This window comes from Thunnus thynnus, chromosome 8 (genome assembly GCF_963924715.1).
Source record: "Thunnus thynnus chromosome 8, fThuThy2.1, whole genome shotgun sequence".
NCBI classification, from domain to species: Eukaryota; Metazoa; Chordata; class Actinopteri; order Scombriformes; family Scombridae; genus Thunnus; species Thunnus thynnus.
Window position 1 is genome coordinate 8144989 of NC_089524.1, and position 22205 is coordinate 8167193.

At 38.2% G+C, this 22205-nt stretch overlaps 1 protein-coding gene across 1 annotated transcript in view; it reads left to right on the top strand.

The window, feature by feature from the left end:
* Nucleotides 1-678: 678 nt before the first annotated feature.
* Nucleotides 679-22205, top strand: part of bcar3 (BCAR3 adaptor protein, NSP family member) — an 82295-nt gene continuing 60768 nt past the window's right edge. The window contains exons 1-3 of the mRNA XM_067596326.1: nucleotides 679-962; nucleotides 12647-12816; nucleotides 18751-18865. Of these exons, the coding sequence (XP_067452427.1) occupies nucleotides 12715-12816; nucleotides 18751-18865 (217 nt within the window). The 5' untranslated portion in view covers nucleotides 679-962; nucleotides 12647-12714. The remainder of the gene's footprint in view (nucleotides 963-12646; nucleotides 12817-18750; nucleotides 18866-22205) is intronic.

The following is a 22205-nucleotide window of genomic DNA, read 5'->3' on the forward strand; positions in this document are numbered from 1 at the left end:
AATTGTTCTTTGTTCCAGACGATTAGACAAAATACCTTTAATTGTTTTTGTAATTAATGTAACGTTAACGCAGTAACGTTATTTTAGAGTTGCCATTTAAACTAACGGTAAATATTTTCCATCCTTTGTTTGATGCAATGTCTTGTGTTGTTTTAGTGAAACGTTAAATACCAGAACAAGTAGCTAATTTGCAGTAACACCAAGTTAGTGCGTAAGTTACCACCTGCAAACAATTTAGTAATAAGCAGCCTACAGACTCTATACTTCAATCTCACCTTGAAATAACTTTAAACACTTATAAACACCTAATAAGAATTTTGTGCTTAAACATTATTGCATTATGGCATTTTCATTGTTTAGTTTCGTTTAAGGGACAATTACAAAATATCAGCAATGAGGAGGAGACCATCAAGATCAATATTCAGATACAGCAGATATGATTCAAGAAGAAAAGAAGGCTCATAGATATGAGTGATGATATATATATATATTTTTTTTTTTACACAAAAGACTCCTCCTTCAGGGCTTTCAAACTAATGAGCATTACCTCCTTGACTTGCACTTGTTTTTGTTAATTTTTGTTTGTCATTCTGTAAAAGTGCTTGAATGTGATGCGGACGAAGTTTTATCTCGGTTCGTGAATGCAGCATCTCTCTCTCTCTCTCTCTCTCTCTCTCTCTCTCTCTCTCTCTCTCTCTTTCTCGGTGCTGACAGGTACTTCAGGGTTGTGGTGTTTTGCAGAGCTCACCAGCTGAGGTGACGACAGCAAAAGTTGATGGTATTCTCTATCTATGCTTCACCGGTTGAAACTTTGCAGTAACCAGAACAACGTGCCAAAAAGAGTCTCCTGTAATTAATGCTTTAACCGCGGGCTCCTCCATCAACTCTGCAACAAATCCTCAGCAAGTGTGCAGACTGCATGCAGCAGTCCGCTGCACCGCCTGTGTGGCTGCACTTACAAGGTAGGCTATTTGTCTCTTAAATTATGGACCCTGTATGATGTTTGATGGGGTTTTTTTTTGGAAAGAAACGCTGTAATGCTTTAAGCTATTTTTAAAGGTTATAGCACTCAAATCATCGCCTTCACCTGACAGGACAGTGAACGTTTGTATCACCGATAGTCAGAAAACAATCTGATTGAGGTCTGTCTTGAACAAAATTTGGTGCCCTTTGATTTCACAAATGTTTTGTGATGCAAAAATGCAACATGAAACTCACTTCTTTAAAAATGTTTTTGTATTATTTTTAGTGAATCTTTTCACTTCAAGAACCACACTCTATATTATGGAGTTCTCTTTTGCAGTTATGATTCAGTATATTTGCACGAATCCCCTGAAACCATTAATGTGTGTCTCACTTTGTAACCTTCATGGAGTCAAATAAGAGAGAAGTAATGCAGAAGGACTTCTTGTTCTCTGGGGGATCCCCTCTTCCCTGCTGCACCTTCTTCATAGCTTCCTCAGAAAAACAGAGATGCTGCTAAGATGTTTGTAGGTCTACAGTATGTGCAGAGGCAAGGCAGCTGTAGGAATGCCCTTACCTCAGAGCTGAGTCATGCAAATTATACCTCCCTTCTTTCCCTCGTCTCCTGTCTTTGAGCAGCTATCACCAGTATGTACAGTAACTGAAACATCAATCCAAGTTGCATTGCATAAAATCTGAGTTATCAAATATTTCTTAATATTTCTTTAGTCATCAAATCTGTTAACTGGGGTGTTATATCAAATAACTCCAGAAGGATTTTTCTTCACAGAGTTCCTGAACGAGACTTTATTATGGCATGAGTGGAGGGATTAACCAAATATAGCTGAAAATTTCATGCAAATTTGTTGAAAAACAATACAGTATATATATATTTTTTACCCCACTGATAGTTTCCCCCCATTTTTTATGACATGAAGTGAAGAGGTGATTCCTTTTTATGGGGTAGCTTTGTGAAGCCGAAAGTTTTTGGCTTCCAGCTCTTGAAAATATTTTGGAGATGCAAACAGAGATGTGGATAAAATCCACCAAACCATGTTTTGGGATGAAATAAATCTTTATATTGATTTACCGTAAATATACTAATAACTGCCAGTCTAGTGATTTAAGTAATTTGAGAGTTAAAATACAGGAGATGGACTTGAACTGGAAAATGTATAATTTTATGGGGTTACATTATACTGCCAAAGTATTTTCCTGTTTCCCCCTGGGCTTGTAAAAGAAATACTAGACACTTGTATTTAAATAGCCAATAAAGCAGGGAAATTAGCCTCTGAGAGAACATTGAATCAGTTTGGGTCCAGAGAGAAACTTTAAATGAAATACAACCTCCTGGAGGCAAAGATCCAAACCAAATGAAGACTGCTGCTCTCGTGGTGCAGTGTGATAATAGCCCCTCTGCCTGCAGCAGAGGCACAGTGAAAGTCATCTTGCATTTCACACAAATAAGCTGTTTGTGTGCTGCTGTGTGGCTACTTAGCTGCAAGCCCAGCCATGTTTGATATCCACCTGTGTGCATATGAGAGAAAGAGAAGAAAAACAGAGATAACTTGATGAAGTTGTCAATTCTGCGAACCCCTATAAAAGGCAGCGGTTTGGTCTTAACACACATGTGCACGAGTTCGCCAAACGCAGGCAGCTTTGATGTGTCTCTAACTCTTTATTAAACTCTCTGGGAAGACTTTATGGGATCAATGGATGGATAGACATATGAAAGATGGAAGGAGGGACAAAAAGAGACATAAAAGGATGTTTAAAAGTGCTGAAATGGAGGTAGAAAAGTGAGGAGGTGAGGGCAAAGCACAGTAAGAGGTAAAGTTGTGAAAAGAAAAGGGCAGGGAAAGGGAGTATAATAGGAAGTTTGGAAAGGAAAACAAGAATTAAAGGATCATGTGAGGTAGCATGAGAGAGAAGAAGACAAATTTGGAGAATTAGGGGAAAGAAAGATGTTTTTCAACCCAAAGAGAACTGCCTCCTTGTTTTAAAATCAGTAGTTATTTACTAGTCTAACCTGATCCTCACTGATATATTCTCCTCTGTCATATTCCAGCTGCTTCTACTGTAACCTACAGGTAAACATATTCAGACAGCTTCAGACATGTTCTCAAGGCAAGCACTCAACCACAGGGAGAAAATGATATTCCACCTCTGTCAAATGTTAATATTCACACCTCAGAAATAGTTCAGGAAAGGTCAAGGGGCCTCTCAGGATCTGAGGTGTTCCTGCTTTAATGTCTGCGCTTGTATCGTATTTTTCATTTCACCTAACAGAGAATAAGAAAAATGGGTGTTATTGGGTTTTACATGCTAGAGGTGTGATATTATGCTTTGATATTATGCTTTGATATTATGCTTTGTTTTGGATTTGTGACTGAAAATCTCTGCAGACTGCATGTTGAAGAATTCAGCTTTGCTTGATTTTCACTTGAATTTGAAAAAAATTTAGACATAACTTCACATCGCACAGCTGCATGCCATTTGTGGTGGCATCGTTTACGCTTCATTAACCAGTAACACGTGCTTTAGAGCTAGACCAGTACATTTGATGGGACGTCAGCCGACATTAGCTTGTTGCAGATATATTGGTATCAGTCTTTAAAGGATGTGGCTGCTGCTTTTCTATATTTTTCATATTGTCAGTAAATCTCATGTGCCAAACCAACAATGAACTGACTTACAAGTATTGTCTCCAAAGCCTGATATACAGTATCTTATACCTCTGTGCTGTAGACCCGTAGAGCCACACTGTCGCACTGGGTGAGAAGTTCCTTCACCACAAACATTTAGGCACATTAGTTTGTTTAGAAATGGCTCCAAAGACTAATAACAACGATCATATTTCAGTCTTCGAAGAGTAGTTTCTTGTACGGCAGACGCCATTGTGCATGTGTAGGAATGTGGTTCCTTTTGCAGAGCTTCGCTAGCTTGTTGTGCTACATATCACGACCTCTTGACTTTGTACTACGCTGTACATTGTACATTTCTCAAAAAACATCAGTACAACCCTTGCAAGTAGGATCAATTCATTGTTGGTTTGATTCTGCACATGAGATTTGTTGACAATAAGGAAATATCGTTGGTCAAAATTCAGTAAAAACATGTTTAATAGATCCTTATCAAAAAGGTTTGCTTGTATTTTATGTTTATGTTTATTTCAAATAATAGAAGACTGCTGGCTGATGTATCATTAAGCTCCCAAATATCAGAATCAATCTCAAAAATCAATTATCAGGCAGGAGTATTGATGGTACTGTAATTCAAAGAAAGTGTCTCGTCTTCCTTGCATGGTGTCCTTGATTTGTAAGAGCTGGAATTGGCTTGGTGGTGATGCTGATGTTATTTTTGCAGCTTAATTCAATTGGTTGCATTGTGTCAGTCTAATGTGATTGGCAAAACGGATGCCCTTGGACCAAAGAAGGCAGCCAAGTCGGCATTAGAGGGTGACTGAGTAAAAGGGAAATTGTCCTCTAATGCCGACTTGGCTGCTCTGGACTTTTAATTTTGTTGTTTGCTGTAGCTGCTTTGGTATTTGTTGAGGATCTGTCAAATAGCCAGGCCTGTTTAGATCATTCAGTAAGTGGGATGCTGGGATACGTTTATTTATATTCTATAATAAAATAGATGCTCTAGAGAAATGTGGTCATGGGAAACAGCTGAGGTCAAACCAACAGGAAGAGGAGAAGAGAAGAAGGTTGGATTGGGCTCGACAGGAAGACGAACCCTCCAGGGAGAATGCAGGGGGTTCAGTTTTCTGGTTGGCGAACTTGTTCACTGGATCTTGTGGGAATACGTTTCCTCAGCGCCGACTTCTTTTCTACTCATCAGTGCTGACCTCTTCTCTGCTCTCCCCTGCTGTCAACACTACTAGGAATGTGTACAAGCACGTCCTTTCCATTGTAAACAGAGAAAAAAATGCCAGAGCTGTAAAAAGGAGACCCCCAGAAGTTACACATGATGAAACCTTTCTCTTTGGTCAGTTGGTGACATCCCTGCTGATTTTTTTTGTTTCCAATCCAGAAAAGGAAATCTAATCTCGCCAAAGGAGATACAGCTAAAGCATTTTCCCCCCCTTTTTTTTTTTTCTCCTAGCAAATAGTTTCTAACTCCCTTAAACTGCTTTCCTTCCACTGAGTCTTCAAATTGAATGCAAGTGTTCATTTGTGTGTCTGGAAATGTTCTCTGATCTTTCAAGAGATTTAAACCAGCCATGTGGAGCCCTTTGGAAATGTTACAAGCTAAACCGCTCACAATATCAACGCTATAAAATGACACACAGCTGTTCAATAGTCTGTGCTGCTCAGTTGTTACATGTATCATCTGGCTGAAAGATGCAGTGAAAGGTCCTGATATCTGTGTACAGTAGTATAGGCCGGAGCTGTAGGCAGACAGGGTGTGGCCGACGCAGGTTTCATTGGCATCTCTTGCTGCACGAGCTTCTGTATTCACCCCCGTCGTTAAGGCTGCAAGACTTGATAGAACATTTTAATGAGAATCATATGGAGGAAAGTCTTACTGAGACCTTTTCTCCTCTGTGATAACTCCTTAAATGAGTGAAAGTGAAACAGGGCAACTTGGCACACGGATGTTGGCTAACGAGACATCAGTAATTGCACACAGAGCACTCATATTCACCAGGATAGTAAAGTAGAAATGCAATGATTAGTTGATAAATCAGTATCGGCAACTATTTTGATTGTGGATAAGTGTTTTAGTCATTTTTTAAAGGCAGAAATGCTAAAAATTTGCTGGGTGCAGCTTCTCGAATGTGAAGATTTGAATCTTCTTTGTGTCGTACATGATAGTAAACTGATTTTGGACTGTTGATCGGACCTTTTGAAGATGTCACCATGAGCTCTAAGGAATTATAATTGGCATTTTTCACTATTTTGGACAATTAATTGACAAAACAATTCATCAATTCAATAATGGTTATTTACAGCCTTACTTTACACCAAAGAGGTAAAAAAGGACTGATGTTGTTGGGTTCATGTTTTCCCTAAATGCAGCTGTTACTGCTGTTTCTAGGAGACTGTTTATAAGTCACATCAAGTGCATGGCGAAATATCCACACCTAAACCGGGAATCATCCTTTGGCAAACAACACAAATTTAATGGCCCGTTAGGTTTAGGACTCTGCTTCCCTCTAACAGTTCCAGTTTATGATTGATGGTTGATAAGATAGGTGTACAGTACGTGAGAGAATTCTTGCCAAGTGCAGCTTCAGTACACCTTGTCGGTTTCTGCCTATCTGTTTTTGGCTGCTGAACAATCTGATCTCATCCCAACTAACAAGACTAGGTCAAAACCAAGTATATGACTGGACTGCGTATGGAACGGATACAGGAAGTGGTGGCATTCGGCCATACTTTCATCACTCAGTCATGTGGCATTTGGTCAACCAATGGTGTAATTTCATCACTCAGTGACTCAGTCAGTCAGTCAGTCACAGACATTGAGACCCAGCTGTTGCGGTCCAGCCAAAAAGTGCAACATGGGGCTGAAAATGCAGTATAGATAATGTGTTTAAAGATATTTGAGTCAAAACAGCCCATTAAAAAATATGGTAAAAAAAAGAGACATATTAGTTTTTAGGTATCAAGCTCAGTTTAAACCTTTCTTGTCATGTCTCCTTGATATTATTATTTCATATTATCTGCTTACACAAAAATGAATCATCCTCATATTGCTTTTATTACTGTTTTTACTTTAAGTATAGTGCAACAGTCATTTATTTCAATGCATGTTTCTGGAATAAATGGGCAAAATATAAATGGTACTGGGTGGATATAAGTTGATGGATGGATACTGGGCAGTGCAAGGTTAAGACTGGCCATCTAAGTGTGTATATTTGCAACATCAGCATAATGTGTATCTAGCATACCATAATGCCAAATAGCCAATGAGGCCAATGAGTCTTTATGCATGGATCTGTATGCGTGTGCATACTGTCAACGTGTGCGTAAACGTGTGCTTGGCACACTAACATGAGTAATGCTGCTTTTACGATGAGGTGACACACACAAGCAGCTGCAGAACGAATACACACACACATGCAGTTAATGTGCTGTAAAGTTAGATCCGTATTCCCGCTTGAACCCTGAAAACAGGACAGATTTTGTTTCTGGGAAGTACATTTAAAACATTTAAGGTGGAAATTAGACAATACAGAGCGTTTTACAACACAAATTAAATTCCTGCAGCCATATTGGATGTCAAGTGTTCAATTCTGCTGGATTTGCCAAAAACAAACATATCTGTCTGGTTATTAGTTTCTGAATCACAATATACAGGATATCAGTATTGTGACAGAAAATCATATATACCATGATAACAGATTTTATTTATATCTCCCACCACTAGTCATTATGCAACTAAATGATATGCCTGCAAATCTTGATACATTTAAATAAACAGATGTTAATCATAAATTGAAAATTGTTGTTGAAATTCTCTTTGTATATTTGAGAGTGACTAGTGTGATGAATCAAATCTAGTTCACTTCGTGTAACTTGGGAGAAAGATACAACAGCATTGATTGATTGTTTTCTGGTGAGGACCTTCAGAATGAGCAGTAACAGTAACTTTCCATTCAAATAACATATGCAACAGTTAAGAAATCATTTCCAGTTTATCTATTCTAACATTTTGATTTCCCACAAAATAAATGAAAACAGGTTAAAAATAAAGTGCTGAAAGATCATGTTTTTAATATTCCTGACTATTTAAGAGTTGGATTTACAGCTCATAAATGTTGGAAGCTGGTTTGTTTTGAGGGAAGATGCAGAACAAAGGGATGAGGGTAAAACATGTAACTGGATGACGATTGGTTGTTGTAGTTTTGTTAGTGGACATCTCTTGAGTATCTTCACTATTTCATTTACCAAATTTAGCTGCATGAGCAAAATTAGCTAAGTCTTTGACTCCTAATGTTGTTATCTGTGGATTTTTGGTTTATTGTCTGGCTCTACTGTAGGTCATCACCTTTCAAAGGACTCCTAATGTCAATGAAGGTACATTTTCAGTTTTATTATTCATCTACTGTAGACCATGGTCGTCTGTTTGACATACTACATCATATATGAGTTCAGGCAGAACGAAAAGGCAGTGAAGGCTCCTTCAGATGTCTGGTGTATGTGTACTGTACCGTACATGTATTTTATATAAGCTTATTGCTGATGGGACACAGAGGTCATTCATTCTTCTGAACGACCTCCATCCCCCCATTAGCTTAAACTGGAAATGGTGTTGGACACCAAGGGTCCATATACTGTATGAAAGACTCCTCTTCTCTAATCTACATGATGACATGCTTATAGATTAGATTGATATGATTGAAAGAGGAGGCTGCTGTATGCGTGTGTGTGTGTGTGTTACAACTGCTAGATGGATCCCGTAGAGTGGTTGGATGAGGTGGGGTCTAATAACCTTTGGTGACAGTCAGTGACATCATGTACATCTCCGTGACATCACTTAACGTGATTGGGTGGGGTTGGAGGGGGATAACTGCACATGCTCAGTCACCGCCTCTTTGCCTGACAAGGTTTTTGTGTCCTGTCACACACAGAGATACTGACACACACATGCACAATAAAACGTAATGACAGTACAACCCCCTACATGCATGTGTGCTCCGCCCCATATATATAACACAACACAAAAGACAGTAACACTGACAACACACATACAGTACAATAATACCACCTGACAGCTCACACAGTAGAAATTTGGTTCCTATTGATCCAAAATGAATTTATTTCCATATAAATCAGATTTTCCATTCTTCAGGGTTGCAGAATATGAGTCAGCATTTCAGGAGAATATCAAATATCTATAATGCAAATTTTCTAAATCGGTTGATTAGCTTGTCTTCACTTATTTGTGCTGTTGCAGCTACTTTTATGTCTTCCAAGCAAAGCTGCAAAGTTTTTGTTGGTGTGAATGAGTTAAAATTAGATCTAATGTGAAGTAGGGTTGGGCGATATGACGATATATACCTTGATACAATATAAATGTGTTTATCATGGCAGTTAACGTCTCTGGTTGTATGAGTTATTTTGGGGAGTGTTAAAAATCAATGAGAAGAAGTGGTTTATAGAAATATTGGATTTTGATTGCTTGAGTTTTGCATTGTTCAGTGTTTGTTTGGTGTTTACTTTGCTGGATTAGCCAAAAACAGACATACTCTACTTTTCAGGTAATTTTAATCATTAACAGTTTTACAACTGAATTTTACGAAAATGTATGATATCATAATATACCGTCATATAAAATTTGATATGCCGTGATAGTGGATTTTATCCACATCCATCCCTAATGTGCAGTGGCTTAATATAAACATTTAATGATAGTAATTGTTCTTCTGATGCCTGAAAATAACACTTTGATATCTGTGTTTTTTATTTCTCTCCTCAGCGACCATAATAACAAAAATGACACCTTTGCTTGGTTGGGAGAGAAGTATAGCCTTTTTTCTTTTTTAAAGGTATAATGTATAAGAATTGGCCAGAATTTTAGTTTAAAACATTCCCAAATTAACTAAAATTATCAACAAAATGTGAAGAAATAACAGTTTTGGAGTTAAGTCAAAGAATTATATATAATATATGTATTGTGTTGCAGACATATCTACTAAAGTTAGCATGCTAACCAGCTAGCTCTGGCCTCGTCTGGCCTGTACTGTCCTGTAACACCACTTTGTACCCCAGGTGCGATAGTGAGTCACTGTAGGGTCCAGTATGCCCGCAGTCCAACATGAGAGGAAGAAAAGGTAGCGCTGCCCTGAGCCACTGGCAGTAATGGTGGAGCCAGGCTGCTTAAGTGCAAGGAGGATAACTTATTGTCACAACTGCTTACTTTTTGGAGCTCTTAAGAAAATGATAATCTAACTGTTTGCAAGTACTCTCCAGTTACCAATGAAGCTGAATTATCCGGATACAAAAATAAAGGACATGAACAAGCTGCCTCTATGTCATTTATATACAATAAAAACAATAAAGGACCAATTATGCTTCCTTGAGGGACACCACAGGTAATGTTTTTGGGCTCTGAGAGCGTACTTCCTACATCTGCCATTTGGACTCTACCAGAAAGATATGATTATATTAATTTTAAGGCCACCCTATCAAAACCTATTGTCTTTAGTTTATACAGCAATACCTAGTGATCCACTGTGTCAAATGCTTTTTTGTAGGTCAAGCATTGCCGTTCCCCAACACTTGCCACTGTCAATTTCCTTTTTAATGAGGTCGGTTCAATAAATCATGCAAGTCTCAGTTGAGTAAAACTGTCTAAAACCTGACTGAAAATCATAAAAATATTAATAATATATAATGTATGAAACTGGTTAACATATTTAAACATCTGTTCGTAAAGGGCTTTTACTTAAAACACTTATGGCCTGTAATTACTTTGTTCAACCTTATTACATTTTTATATAGAGCAGTAACTCTGTCCTTTTTAAATTCCTGAGGGGAATTTTGATTGGGAGATTGAAAGATTTATAACGTGTGTGACAGAGGAAGCAATAACCTCTGCAGCATCTTTCAGGAACTTAGCTGGGATGGCATCCAAGCCAGTGACTCTGTAAGTATCCAAGCCCTTGAGCATTTTAGTGATCTGGGTAAAAGAAAACTGCTCTTCCCTCGATCCCTTTGGATCAGGGATGGCATGCAATTAATGAAAAATGATGCTGTGTGGCAGAAAAATGGCTGCGTTACCATTTCTGAGTTCTGTGACATTTTATGATTTACACCTACCTTAGGGGCATGTGTGTAACTGTATAGTTGTTACTTGAGAGTTATGTTGTAACTTATCCCCGTGGTGAAACCGCTTTCTGATCTGTGCAGCTCTTTGTAATTTACTGCCGGCTCTAATGTCTCCGTAGCATTTTGATATCTTAACAACGCCATAGCGCAGATTCACTGTAAACATTAAGCTATACTCAGTGAGTGATAATGGTGGTGGTGAGGGGTGATATGCTGCCTCTTATTTGTTTGGATCAGGTGGCCATTTCTTACATATTGAACCTTTAAGGACAACATGGAAAACATCTATTTGAATACATCACCTTGGGCTTTAGGAAATTACTACAAATATACTTTACATTGTTGATTTATCTTGACATGGCACTGTCATCATTCATTATTTTATTGCCTTGTCTTTGTGTGTCTGTGTGTTATGTTGCCATAGAGACAACTTAGTGCTTCTTGGTAACATGATTTGTGGTAGTAATCAGCAGGGGCGTTCAGGTGATATCAGCTCTTATTCCCAGTACAACAGTTCCAGTGTTTGCTGTTTAATGTTTTGTGGCTCTATCTCGACTGGCGCTGCAGATACGGACGCTGAGTTTGATTCTCCGTGTCAGTATCAGTCTCCTGTTGACTCTGAGACATCATCACCCAGAGGTGTTTAAAGCATTAAAGGGTCTGTGTAGTGTTGCTGCTGACTGCTCATTAGACTGATAAAGAATGAACTTGGCTACAGAACTTGCCTTGGTATGGGAAATAAATCACCCATTTAGTAAATATGCTGCCCAGAAGCACAAATACAGGAACCCAAATTGAAAATAACAAATTACAGTCATTATCAATCATAAATCAGTAGCCTGTATTTTTATCTTATTTTTAGGAAATTAACAGTTATTAATGGTACGAATTTAAAGAATAGTTGGTATACGAACATTCTGACAAAACTTGATTGATGCGTCACATATTTAGCAGTTGATGAGCTAATTAAATTAAATTAAATCCAGTTAAACTTTATTTAACCCTTTTATGTAAGGGCGATTGTATGCAGCAGCAACCACAGCAACCGATACATGCACAATAGATAGAAAGAAAAAAAAAATCACTGCTAATCACAAGCAAATCAAATACTAGAAGTTTACAAAATGTACTTTACTAAAGGTCGCCAAACTTTAAAAGACTATTCCTTTGTGGTTGATGTAGTGTATACTGAATTTTCCCAAGTCACTATACATCCCCATCTCCCTCAGGTGCTTTTTGAAATGTTATCTTTTTCAGATTTTTAGGGCTGCAGAGGTAACTTTTTTTGTTGGTTTGTTTTGGTTTTTACATGGTTTAACAGTGGAAATACCTGGTTTTATAGAGTACTTAGTAGGGCTGGAGTCTACTCTGTGTTGAAAGTCATTGCAAAAATGTGAAACAGCATAACCAAAAATGATTTATACTCCCCATTAGAATCGATAAAACGAACACTCGTTCATCTTAAAATCATTTCACACAGCTGTAAACTCTATGTGTGAATATGTCTTACACTCTGGTACAAGAGGAGTACAGTTTATGTTCAACCTTATATAGTATCATGTTATGTCTTGTGCTGGCTGAACTGGCTTGAATATTTTCAGTGAAACCTCCCACATTTTGTCCGTGACTGTATTTCTCAGTTTCTCCATCCAGGCCGCCCTAATTGGATAAACATTTCATATCATTTATAGCTTTGCAAAACCCTAACTAATGGTAAACTGTCAGATTCCTAAGCCATTACTAATGAGGTTACTGAGCAGAGAGGAGATGAGTGATCTTAGTTGTGTGTGTTTAAACATACAGATTTCACATCGTTTAGTTGTGTCGACATTTTGTTAATTAGTTCGGATGGTTATTGTTTAGACTAATCAGTTGATCTGCTATTTCTTTTCCATTTTCAGGTTCCATCTGAAGAAAGAAAGTGTGTATCATAGTGTGTGTCCGTGTCTGTGTACATGTCTGTGTGTTTATGTGTGTCACCATGAAGCATCAGTCTATCTCGCGATGGCTGAGCCAGCTGGGACTGCCACAATACTGCACAGCGCTGGAGCAGGAATACGATGGCGTAGAGGTAACGCAAACCCACGTACATTTCCAAACCAACAAACTCCACCACAATCTAATGATTCATTTACATAACTTCGTATTTATTGTCACTATATCGTAAATAAATGTCTCAAAACACATTTCCCTGTTCCTGAAAAAACCCTTGAGTTAGCAGTAGACTAAACACAACTACAAGTTATCGGGACAAATCCCCAGATGTTCTGAGAAAATGTGGATGAAGAAAGTAAATAGAAAAAGTCAGCTGTCCTCTCTGTAATGCAATTTATCAAGGTACATAAACTATTGAAGTTACTGTTTAGTGTAGTCTGTTAACGCTTATAAACTTAGTACTTCATTTACTCAAACAGACTGACAGCCTCCATATTGGATTTAGAGCAGCTGGGTCAGATATGGTGGGAAATGTGTTTTTTGTTCACCGCAAATAGTCACTAGGGACCCATTTCACCAAATTTGTAACATGCAAGCTGTGACTCGCAACATGAGATAATTTCTTCTCATTCATTTTGACACATTTAACTAATAAAAAGAAATACTGTTCCCATGCATGAGCATGTGAGCTCACAAACCGCTGTCATGAAACGGGACCTAGCTTCACGAATCCATCTTAAAGGAATAGTTCAACATTTTGGGAATTATTTTAGTAAGTTTTCTTACTTTGATACAACTTCCTGATGCCTTGTTTTTACTGTGAGGTTGCCAGGCAACCAGCAGAGAGAAATAGTCAGGCACATAATCCCCCATAACATTGCAATTTTTACACATTTTTACACTTTTGTTGTTATACGGAATGAGCAAGATATAATTTGCCAATTAGATTAGAATTTTAGAGGTGCTGGTTTGTGGATTTTGTTACCTTTGGACAGAGCCAGGCTAGCTGTTAGCCCTGTCTCCACTCTTTGTGCTAAGCTAAGCTAACCAGCTAGTGGCTGTAGCATCATTTTAATACAGACATGAGACTGATCTTGTCATCTAACTCTCTGCAAGAAAGCAAATAACATTATTCTCACAAAAAGTCAAACAATTTTTTAAAAATCATAGTTTTAAGGTTTTAAGGATATGATTAAAGATTTTACGTGAATTTAGCCCATCAGTTTGAAGTGGGAGTGAATTGGATTATGACAGATTTCTGTCTTATAACTTCTGAACCTCATGAATAACTACTTGAGCAAGGTACTGTTGATCTAAAATAAAGCAGAATTTCGGAATCTGCATGATCCATGTTTCTGAATTACTGGGTTAAATTTGGTGTTTTTCAGAACAATACACAGGTGTAAGAATAAAGGTTTTTAATAGTACTTTGCAGAGAGAATTAAACATACAGATAATTATGCTTTATACCGAGGTGCCACAATACATTTTTTTAAACAATACATACAGTTTTAAAAATGCTATCACACATTAGGGCTGGGCGATATGGACAAAATCAAATATCACAACATTTTTGACCAAATACCTCAATATCAATATTGCGACAGTATTGTAGGGATGACTATTGGTGCTTTCACAAAATATTTACACAATGAGATTTTTGATAAATAATTATCAGTAATGTGGATATAATGACTAAGTGGGTAAAGGCAAATAGTTCAGAAAATTATATCACTTTACTGTAATGAACCTTTAACACCAAGAAAGACAATGTTCGCCATATCGCGATATTATGATATCCACAATCTAAGATGGTATCTAGTTCCATATCACGATATTGATATAATATCGATATATCGCCCAGCGTACTGCACATATACAGTTGTACATCATAGAGGAGAATATTTTTAGACTGGCAGAGTCAACTGGAAGATCAGTTTTTACTAAGAGTGTAAACTGTGATTGTTTCCCAAAGCAGCCTAATAAAGCAGCCAATAAAACTTAATCGTGGTCCCATTAGACTGAATGGACAGTGATTTGGAGGCTGCTCTAACAGCCATTAACCAAATTCATTCTGAACCTTACACAGCCATTGGCTAAAATACGAGATTGATCAGCCAATAAGACACAAATTAGTCTATTACCTCCCACTGATGTTTAGCCCTTAATGCACTGGTGTTATTAGTAAAGACATAATGAGCAGAGCTACTAAAAAAAAAAAGGTGAGAGTCGCACGGAGAGACACTGAAAACACGGAAAGACAAGGAAAAGAAAGTGTTGTTCCAATCTCATTTAACTGTTGTGAAGTTTTACATTAAAGTTGCTGTGTGAAATTCCTATGATGAAATTACTGTCTGAGCTTAACAACAAATGTAATATTTAAATGTGTACTTAATTGAAGGTCTCTGTAGTTGATGTAAAATACAAGAATAGAAATTTCTGGTGGCAAAAATCACCATTTTACCTCATTATATTTAAAAACAGATATTATATATTGTACCATCATGATTTAACATTTCTCTCTTCTTCTCTGGTGAGTTTTTTTAACCACTGAGTACAGAGTAATTGCAGTAATAGGGAGCATAAGGACCAGGAGTCATGTATTCAACAAATGTGAATATGTTTTTCCTCCTCAACCATCCTCCATGCATAACGAGTTCAGCACAGCGTTGCTAACCTTTCTCTGGCTATTATAACAACAATATCCAGCTCAGTGCATCTTAGACATTCAGGCTACTTGTTAACACAACACTTTGTGTTGTGTTAACTGTGATAAAACCAACTCAGCCAACATCATCAACACTGACAATGGGTAAAGGCATGTAAAGACCAAAAGGCATCACACAACTTTTTTATAATTTTCACAATTGTGTTGTAGATTTTTACGCATTAGCTTCAAAATATATACAAAATACTTAAATGCATCATCGACAAGTCAGGAAAGCACTAAACAAGTTGTGTATTTCATCCTAATGTTTAAATGTGTAACCTCCTATGCACAGATGGACTTTCCCGCCAGCGATCATTCCCCGGGGGCATGTATGGGATCTTGGTTAGAGGAAATTCTGCTCTCGTTGGTTACCCCGACTAATTGAATAAGACTGAATTCACACATAAAAGTAACCAAAAGTGATTTATAATGTTCTGTTATATGTGACCCAGTTCCTGTTTTCTTAGGACAATGTGAACAGTGAAATAATTTTAAATGAAATAATTTTGGTTTTTACATAAAAATATGTAAAAACCAAAACAATTCGCTATAAGGGGCTAAAAGGCATCACAGTGCCCCAGATCCAAGTTTACAAACTCATTTGATTCAATTTTAATGAGAAATATTGATTCATGCAGGTTTTTTTTAAAAAAATATCCAGATTGCAGTTATTCTTTAGGTCTTTAATGCCCACTGCTGTCCATACGACTCCACTCTGTCTTTTCATTCACGAGCAACTTCACTGCTGCAACACCATTCACGAGGGCAAAATCAACACCCACAACTGCTATAACAACTCTCCACAGGACTGGTATGAGAGTTCATATTGTTGTTCAGCTCTGCATGATCTGGATAAAGATAACATGTCAACTTGCTGTTGGGCTCAAAGGGAGATGAGAAAAGATAGAGGGAGGGGGGAGAGGTAGATTCAGAGATAGATTAGGCTTGTGATATGCCAGCGATGTCTCACAAACACACACACACACACATACACACATACACACACACACAAACACGCACAAACACAGGCAGATGTGTCAACATCAGCAGAACTAATGTAGCGTTGTCTTTTTTAACCTACTAACATGTTATTACTGAGCTGTCTAGGCATGTTGACCACAATGACCGGCTTGTGTGTGTCTGTGCATGTGCGTGTGTGTGTGTGTATGTGTGTGTGTGTGTGTGTGTGTGCGCCTGTACATTTGCAGTGGTTGTGGTTTTCGAACATGTTTGCTTTATGTATGTTTGTCTGAATTTGTTTATTAGTTCATTTTTGAAACTGTTGCTTTTCTGTTGCTTTTGTGTGTGTGTGTGTGTGTGTGTGTGTGTGTGTGTATGTGTGTGTAGGTGACTTTGTGTGTTTGTGTGCATGCATGTGTGCAGTTGGCTACATTGGTATGCAGGTATGTGTGTGTGGTTGTGGATCTGGGTATAACTTCTAACTTGCTCTATGAGTTATTGTAAATTGATTGTGCACTGTTTTCATGAGAGTGTGTGTGTGTGTGTGTGTGTATGTGTGTGTGTGTGTATTTATGAGTTTGCCCACTGTATGTGCGTGTAGTCTAAATAAAGCAGTGTTTGTGATGAACTGAGAGAATGGTCATATTGTTAAGGAACCAAAACAACAAGGCCTTGGTTTGAGCTGGGAGCGTCCTGTGATGACACAGTGTGTGTCATTTACATGTGTGCGTGTGTGTGTGTGTGTGTGTGTGTGTGTGTGTGTTGTTCCAATCCTGTACAAGGTTGTTTTCTGGTTCAAAGACCTTGTGTGGCTCTCCCTCACTGGGCTGTTTCAAGGGTCGTTTACATTAATACCACAGTGAGGGTTGAAGTGAGGCAGGGTGTGTTTGTTTGTGTGTTTAAGACAACGCTATAATGACAGGAGCAGGATGAGGGGAGGAGATGGCACACTTTTGGAAGACAGGAGGTCACCAATAGTCTCATTTTTCTTTTGCTCTGCTGGAGCCACCGACCTGTCTAGACAGAATGAGCGTTTCTTGACGTCCACTAAGCGCAAGGTGTCTTCCCTGTATGACAATCTAACTCAACTTATGGAGTTGATTACAGTTTCATGTAAGCTGCATGCAACATCAAAGTCATCTTTAAATTGTATTTTTGTTCACCTCAAACATAGTCATAGTAAACAGTTCAACCCCTAGCACCTGAGAAGCATGTTTAACAGACCTCCTTTCCAGTATCATACATCAGTCAATCTGGTCTTGACTTGAGTCTTGATTCTTTTCAGTGAGGGCTGTTTCTCTATCCTTTTTATTCACAGAGCATAAACAGACAATATTTTCAATCCCTTTCTAGATGACACATGCAAAATCATGAAATGTGAAAAAAAGAGGAGGAGAGGAGGAGGACAGGGAATGTTAAAGATGATACATGACTGTCTGTCACTGTTAAAGTGTCTCAGTAAGATGAACTCCTAATGTTGGTTGAAATCAGTGTTGAGACCCTGTTGAGCTTAATGTCAAAGTTCAGTTGGTAGTTCTAGGTCATGGAGCTAAATTTCATCTGACCATAATGTTAAAGGAAATCTGTATTTGAGCAGCAACAATGAGCTAATTAATCAATTAGTCAATCAACAAAATACTAATTAGCAACTATTTTGATAATCTAATAATCATTTTAGTCACTTTTTTAAGCATAAATACAAGAAATTATCTGATTTTCTTTGTCATACATGACAGACTGAATATTTGGGGTTTTGGACTGTTGGTCCAAAATGATTAATTGAGAAAATAATTGGCGGATTAATCGATAATGAATATAAACATTAGTTGCAGCCCTAATCTGTACACAGTAAGTGTGTTGTTTCTAATAATAAGATCCTGCAGTTATGATAGCAAAGAACCTAAAAAAAAAAACTCCATGAAAGACTAAATAGAGAGCAACGAAAACACCACACGGTACCACTTTTTTCTGCAATTGTTTGCCAACTCACGAGAAAAATATCCCTTTTTAGATTGTAAGATATGACTTCTCTTGCCAGCTGTTTGTTTAATCTGTTAGCTCTTTGCTGTACAATATTTCATCGTGGGCAGGAACAACTTCTGTGAGAATGTGTGCCTGCACAGGCTGTTGACAGTTTTATATTTGGGGATGGGGTGGGCGGCTCAACCAGTGAGACCAGCAAAACCAAAACAATGAGGAAAGCTTTAGAAGCTTTAGAGATCTTCACGCTACACACGCATCATTACAGAAATATTGATCATATATTTGAGTTCACAGGATCTTATCTAGAGCAGCATTATTATTATTATTATTATTATTAACCATTTTAGCATACATGTATGGAAGGATTAATACCAGTTCAGAGTAACTTTGTTAACGTTTTTTGTTTATGTTCTCTAGGATCTGCTCCACCTCTCAGAGTGTGACCTCTTGGAGCTCGGAGTCCACAACAACCTCCACCGCCTGCACCTCCTGACTTCTTTACGCCTCCTCCAGGAGCGAGAGAGGAGGAGAGGTACTCAAATACACACAAACAAACACGGGCAGTCACACACATGGTTGAGCAAACATTATTTGTCGTTATCTGTCCCATCAGGTTGTTGATTCTGGCTCCATGTTTGAGTCCCCAAGCTTCCACCTCTCTCTCTCTCTCCCCCCGTGTACCCAGAGAGTAGAGACAGAGAGACGAAGACGGATAGCATTAGTGTCATGTAAAGACATGCATATGCCTGGGGGGGTGGTCTGGTAGTGGTGGCGGTGGAGGGAGGGTATTCTGTTGGAGGACAATAATGTGTCACTAACACACACACACACACACACACACACATACACACACACATGCACACACTTCCAAAGCTGTCAGTAAGTGAGGAGACAAGTGCTGAGGCCTGGAGTCCTGCTGGGTTTAATCACTTCTACAAGTATGTCTGTGTGTGTGTGTGTGTGTGTGTGTGTGTGTGTGTGTGTGTGTGTGTGTGTGTGGCAGACTGCTTTGTTTGCTCAAGTTCCCATGCATTACTCTGTGAAATCCAACTGTTGTCTGGGTTTCTGAGTTGTGCACAAGTCCAGTTTATACCAAGTGAAGAAATACTATTAGTCAATCTTCTGAAGCTAATATGTAACACCAGAATATTTGAATCATTGACCTCTACAACTGTACATTGATGTACAACAGTACATTAAAGGCAGAAATATACTAGAAACAAAATTTTGCGAACTCAATTTTTGCACATGTCACATTTCCTTTGATACCCACTCAACATTTTTATGAAGCCAGACCTTCTGACGTTTTGAGAGGAAGTGTGGACTATTAAGACGTAGAGTCTCTTCTTATCTCAGTGTTGACCCGCCAAGTTGCCATCTGGATCGGAGTGTCTTTACAAAACAAAAACAGACATCAAGCTGCAGGAGGTTAAAGACTTCTCACTCGCAATGCCGCATTTGTCAGAAGTTCAAATTGAAACTGTCAGAAGTTTCAGAAATCAGAAGAGAAAAGTAACACTGGTAAAAGAAAGTATTTGAGAAATGGCTTGTATACAAATACAACATGTATGAGAGATAAAAAAGAATGCAATATGATATTATCTACGCTAACTAGTTTGTACAAACTATTAGTTGGATTGTTGATGATCAAAATAAGTATTTCATGCAGTTTTTGGAGACTTAATGTAGCATCATTCATCACCTCTTCCTCCTTCACAATAAAACAAAAGTGTCATGTTTCTCTATCGTGGTAGATTCAGTAAATAAACTGATCATGGGGCTGATAAACTTAAACTCACCCACAAGTTCTATTAAGTTCAAGACCACCAAATCCTAGAAGCAGCACAAAAGACACAAAGGATCTCTGTATTTCTACATTTTAAGTCAAACAAGCCACATGATGGATGATATTTTAAAATTAAATTGCCCGTAGCAAGTTATAGTAAGAAATAAAAAGTCTGTCTTATAATACCAAATAATATTGATAGGATACTTCCTACTTCTTCCTTTCTGGTGCACTATGATTTACACACTTGGAAGCAAAGCATGTATTTACAAAAATATCCACTTGACAGCATCACTACATTTTGTCTTCCATTTCATTCGTTTTTCTCTTTCTGCACTTATTCCTTAATTTTTGAAATCATTATTTGCGACCTTAGAGTCCCGGTGGCCTCTAGAAGAGCCATCTCTAACAGGTTGTGTGTGCGTGTCTGGACTTCATCATTCTGATTTTTGGCAAAATAAACAAAAGTCAAAAACCCACAATCATCATAAAATTAACAACCTGCACGTCAAAATAAATTTAGTTAACATGTTACCCAAAGTGGAAAGTTGGTCTTTTGGTCAGTCTCACATCGCCATCCAAAGAGCCATAAAGGTGCTAGACTATGAAGAATGAGAGAGTACTGAAAGAAAGAATAGCACCACCTATAGAAACTCAAACCTGATCGACAACAAAAAAAAAGAAAACAAGAAAAGAGACGTCATATCGCTGCCGACACCCTCAACAAGTGTTTTGTAAGTGACGAGTGAGGGATGAGCACCAAAGATATAGGAAAAACACGTGACGAGGATTTCACAGATTACCACTTTAAAAACATAAATTTGCACATTCCTGAGATCGCTGTGTGACCGCCAGTGGAGCCCTGACCTGCAGGTTGAGGACTGTTGCTGAGGTGAAACAGCCTCTAGTTGAAATCACTCAGTCACCAACTACTGTGGTATTATCTGTCTGCTTGGCAGCCTGCCACCCCTATCATTACCACAAAGGCCAGATTTGTTCAGCTAATGGTATCCTTCACACACACACACACACACAGCCACACAAACATACACCGCACAAACACACACACACACACACGCAGCATCTTCCAAAAATGCCATCTCAACATTTGACCCAGATAAGAGCATTCCAGTGAGAGCACCTTCAGGATCAAAACACTCACATGCTTGCTCACACTCTGCGTCCAGGCACATATTAATTTCATCTTTGGCTACAGTATATGATTACGTGTCTAGAATAGGAATCTGTGTGTGTGTATGTGTGTGTGTGTGTGTGTGTTTGTGCCAGGTACTTTCCTTGTTGGCAGGGATTAAAATGCAGCAGAGAAGTAGAGATGCTCCAATTAGGACAATTAGAGGGTGAAATAGAAGGTCTCGGTAAAACACACATACGTGCACGCTCATATTTGAGGCATTTTAGTTTCAGGTTATGTTTAGTCGCAGTGGTTGCTATGATGCTGAGGCTGCTCTGTGGATACTTATTACGTTCAAAAGATTAACTGCAACCATTAGCTGTGTTCTTGTTTGTAATTTTAAATAGAAAGTATGGCTATAATGCCATGTTATTAACACATTTATTAGGATGGATGCTCAGTGCTTACAGAGGAAATATTGAAGCACACGTTATCACATGATGATATCACTTGAGTATATTAATGGGTGATTCTTTCTAGTCCTGTGTACAAGTTGATTAAATTATTGTAGCCACCCTAAAGCAACAGGACTGTACTTTCCATGCACAATAAAACAAAAAATCAGTGTGGACAACCCTGTCTTGTAGAAGTTATGTCTACATGTTTTTTTTTATTGAAATGCCCAAATGACATTTAAAATATTGAGAAAATGTTGTCAATTAACATATCTGGCAAGTCCAGAACCCGGTCTTGCAGTACAATATCCGATGGTAGAAACTACAACATTATTCAATTTTTTTATGGTTATGTTTAGGCAACTAGAGAATCTGGTTAAGTTTAGGGAAAGATCATGGACTTGTACGCCCGCCATCCACCCCAACCACCTCCTCACAACTGTGTAAAGTTAGAGCTTCATTCACTCATACCAGTGAACATAATCCAGACAAATACATT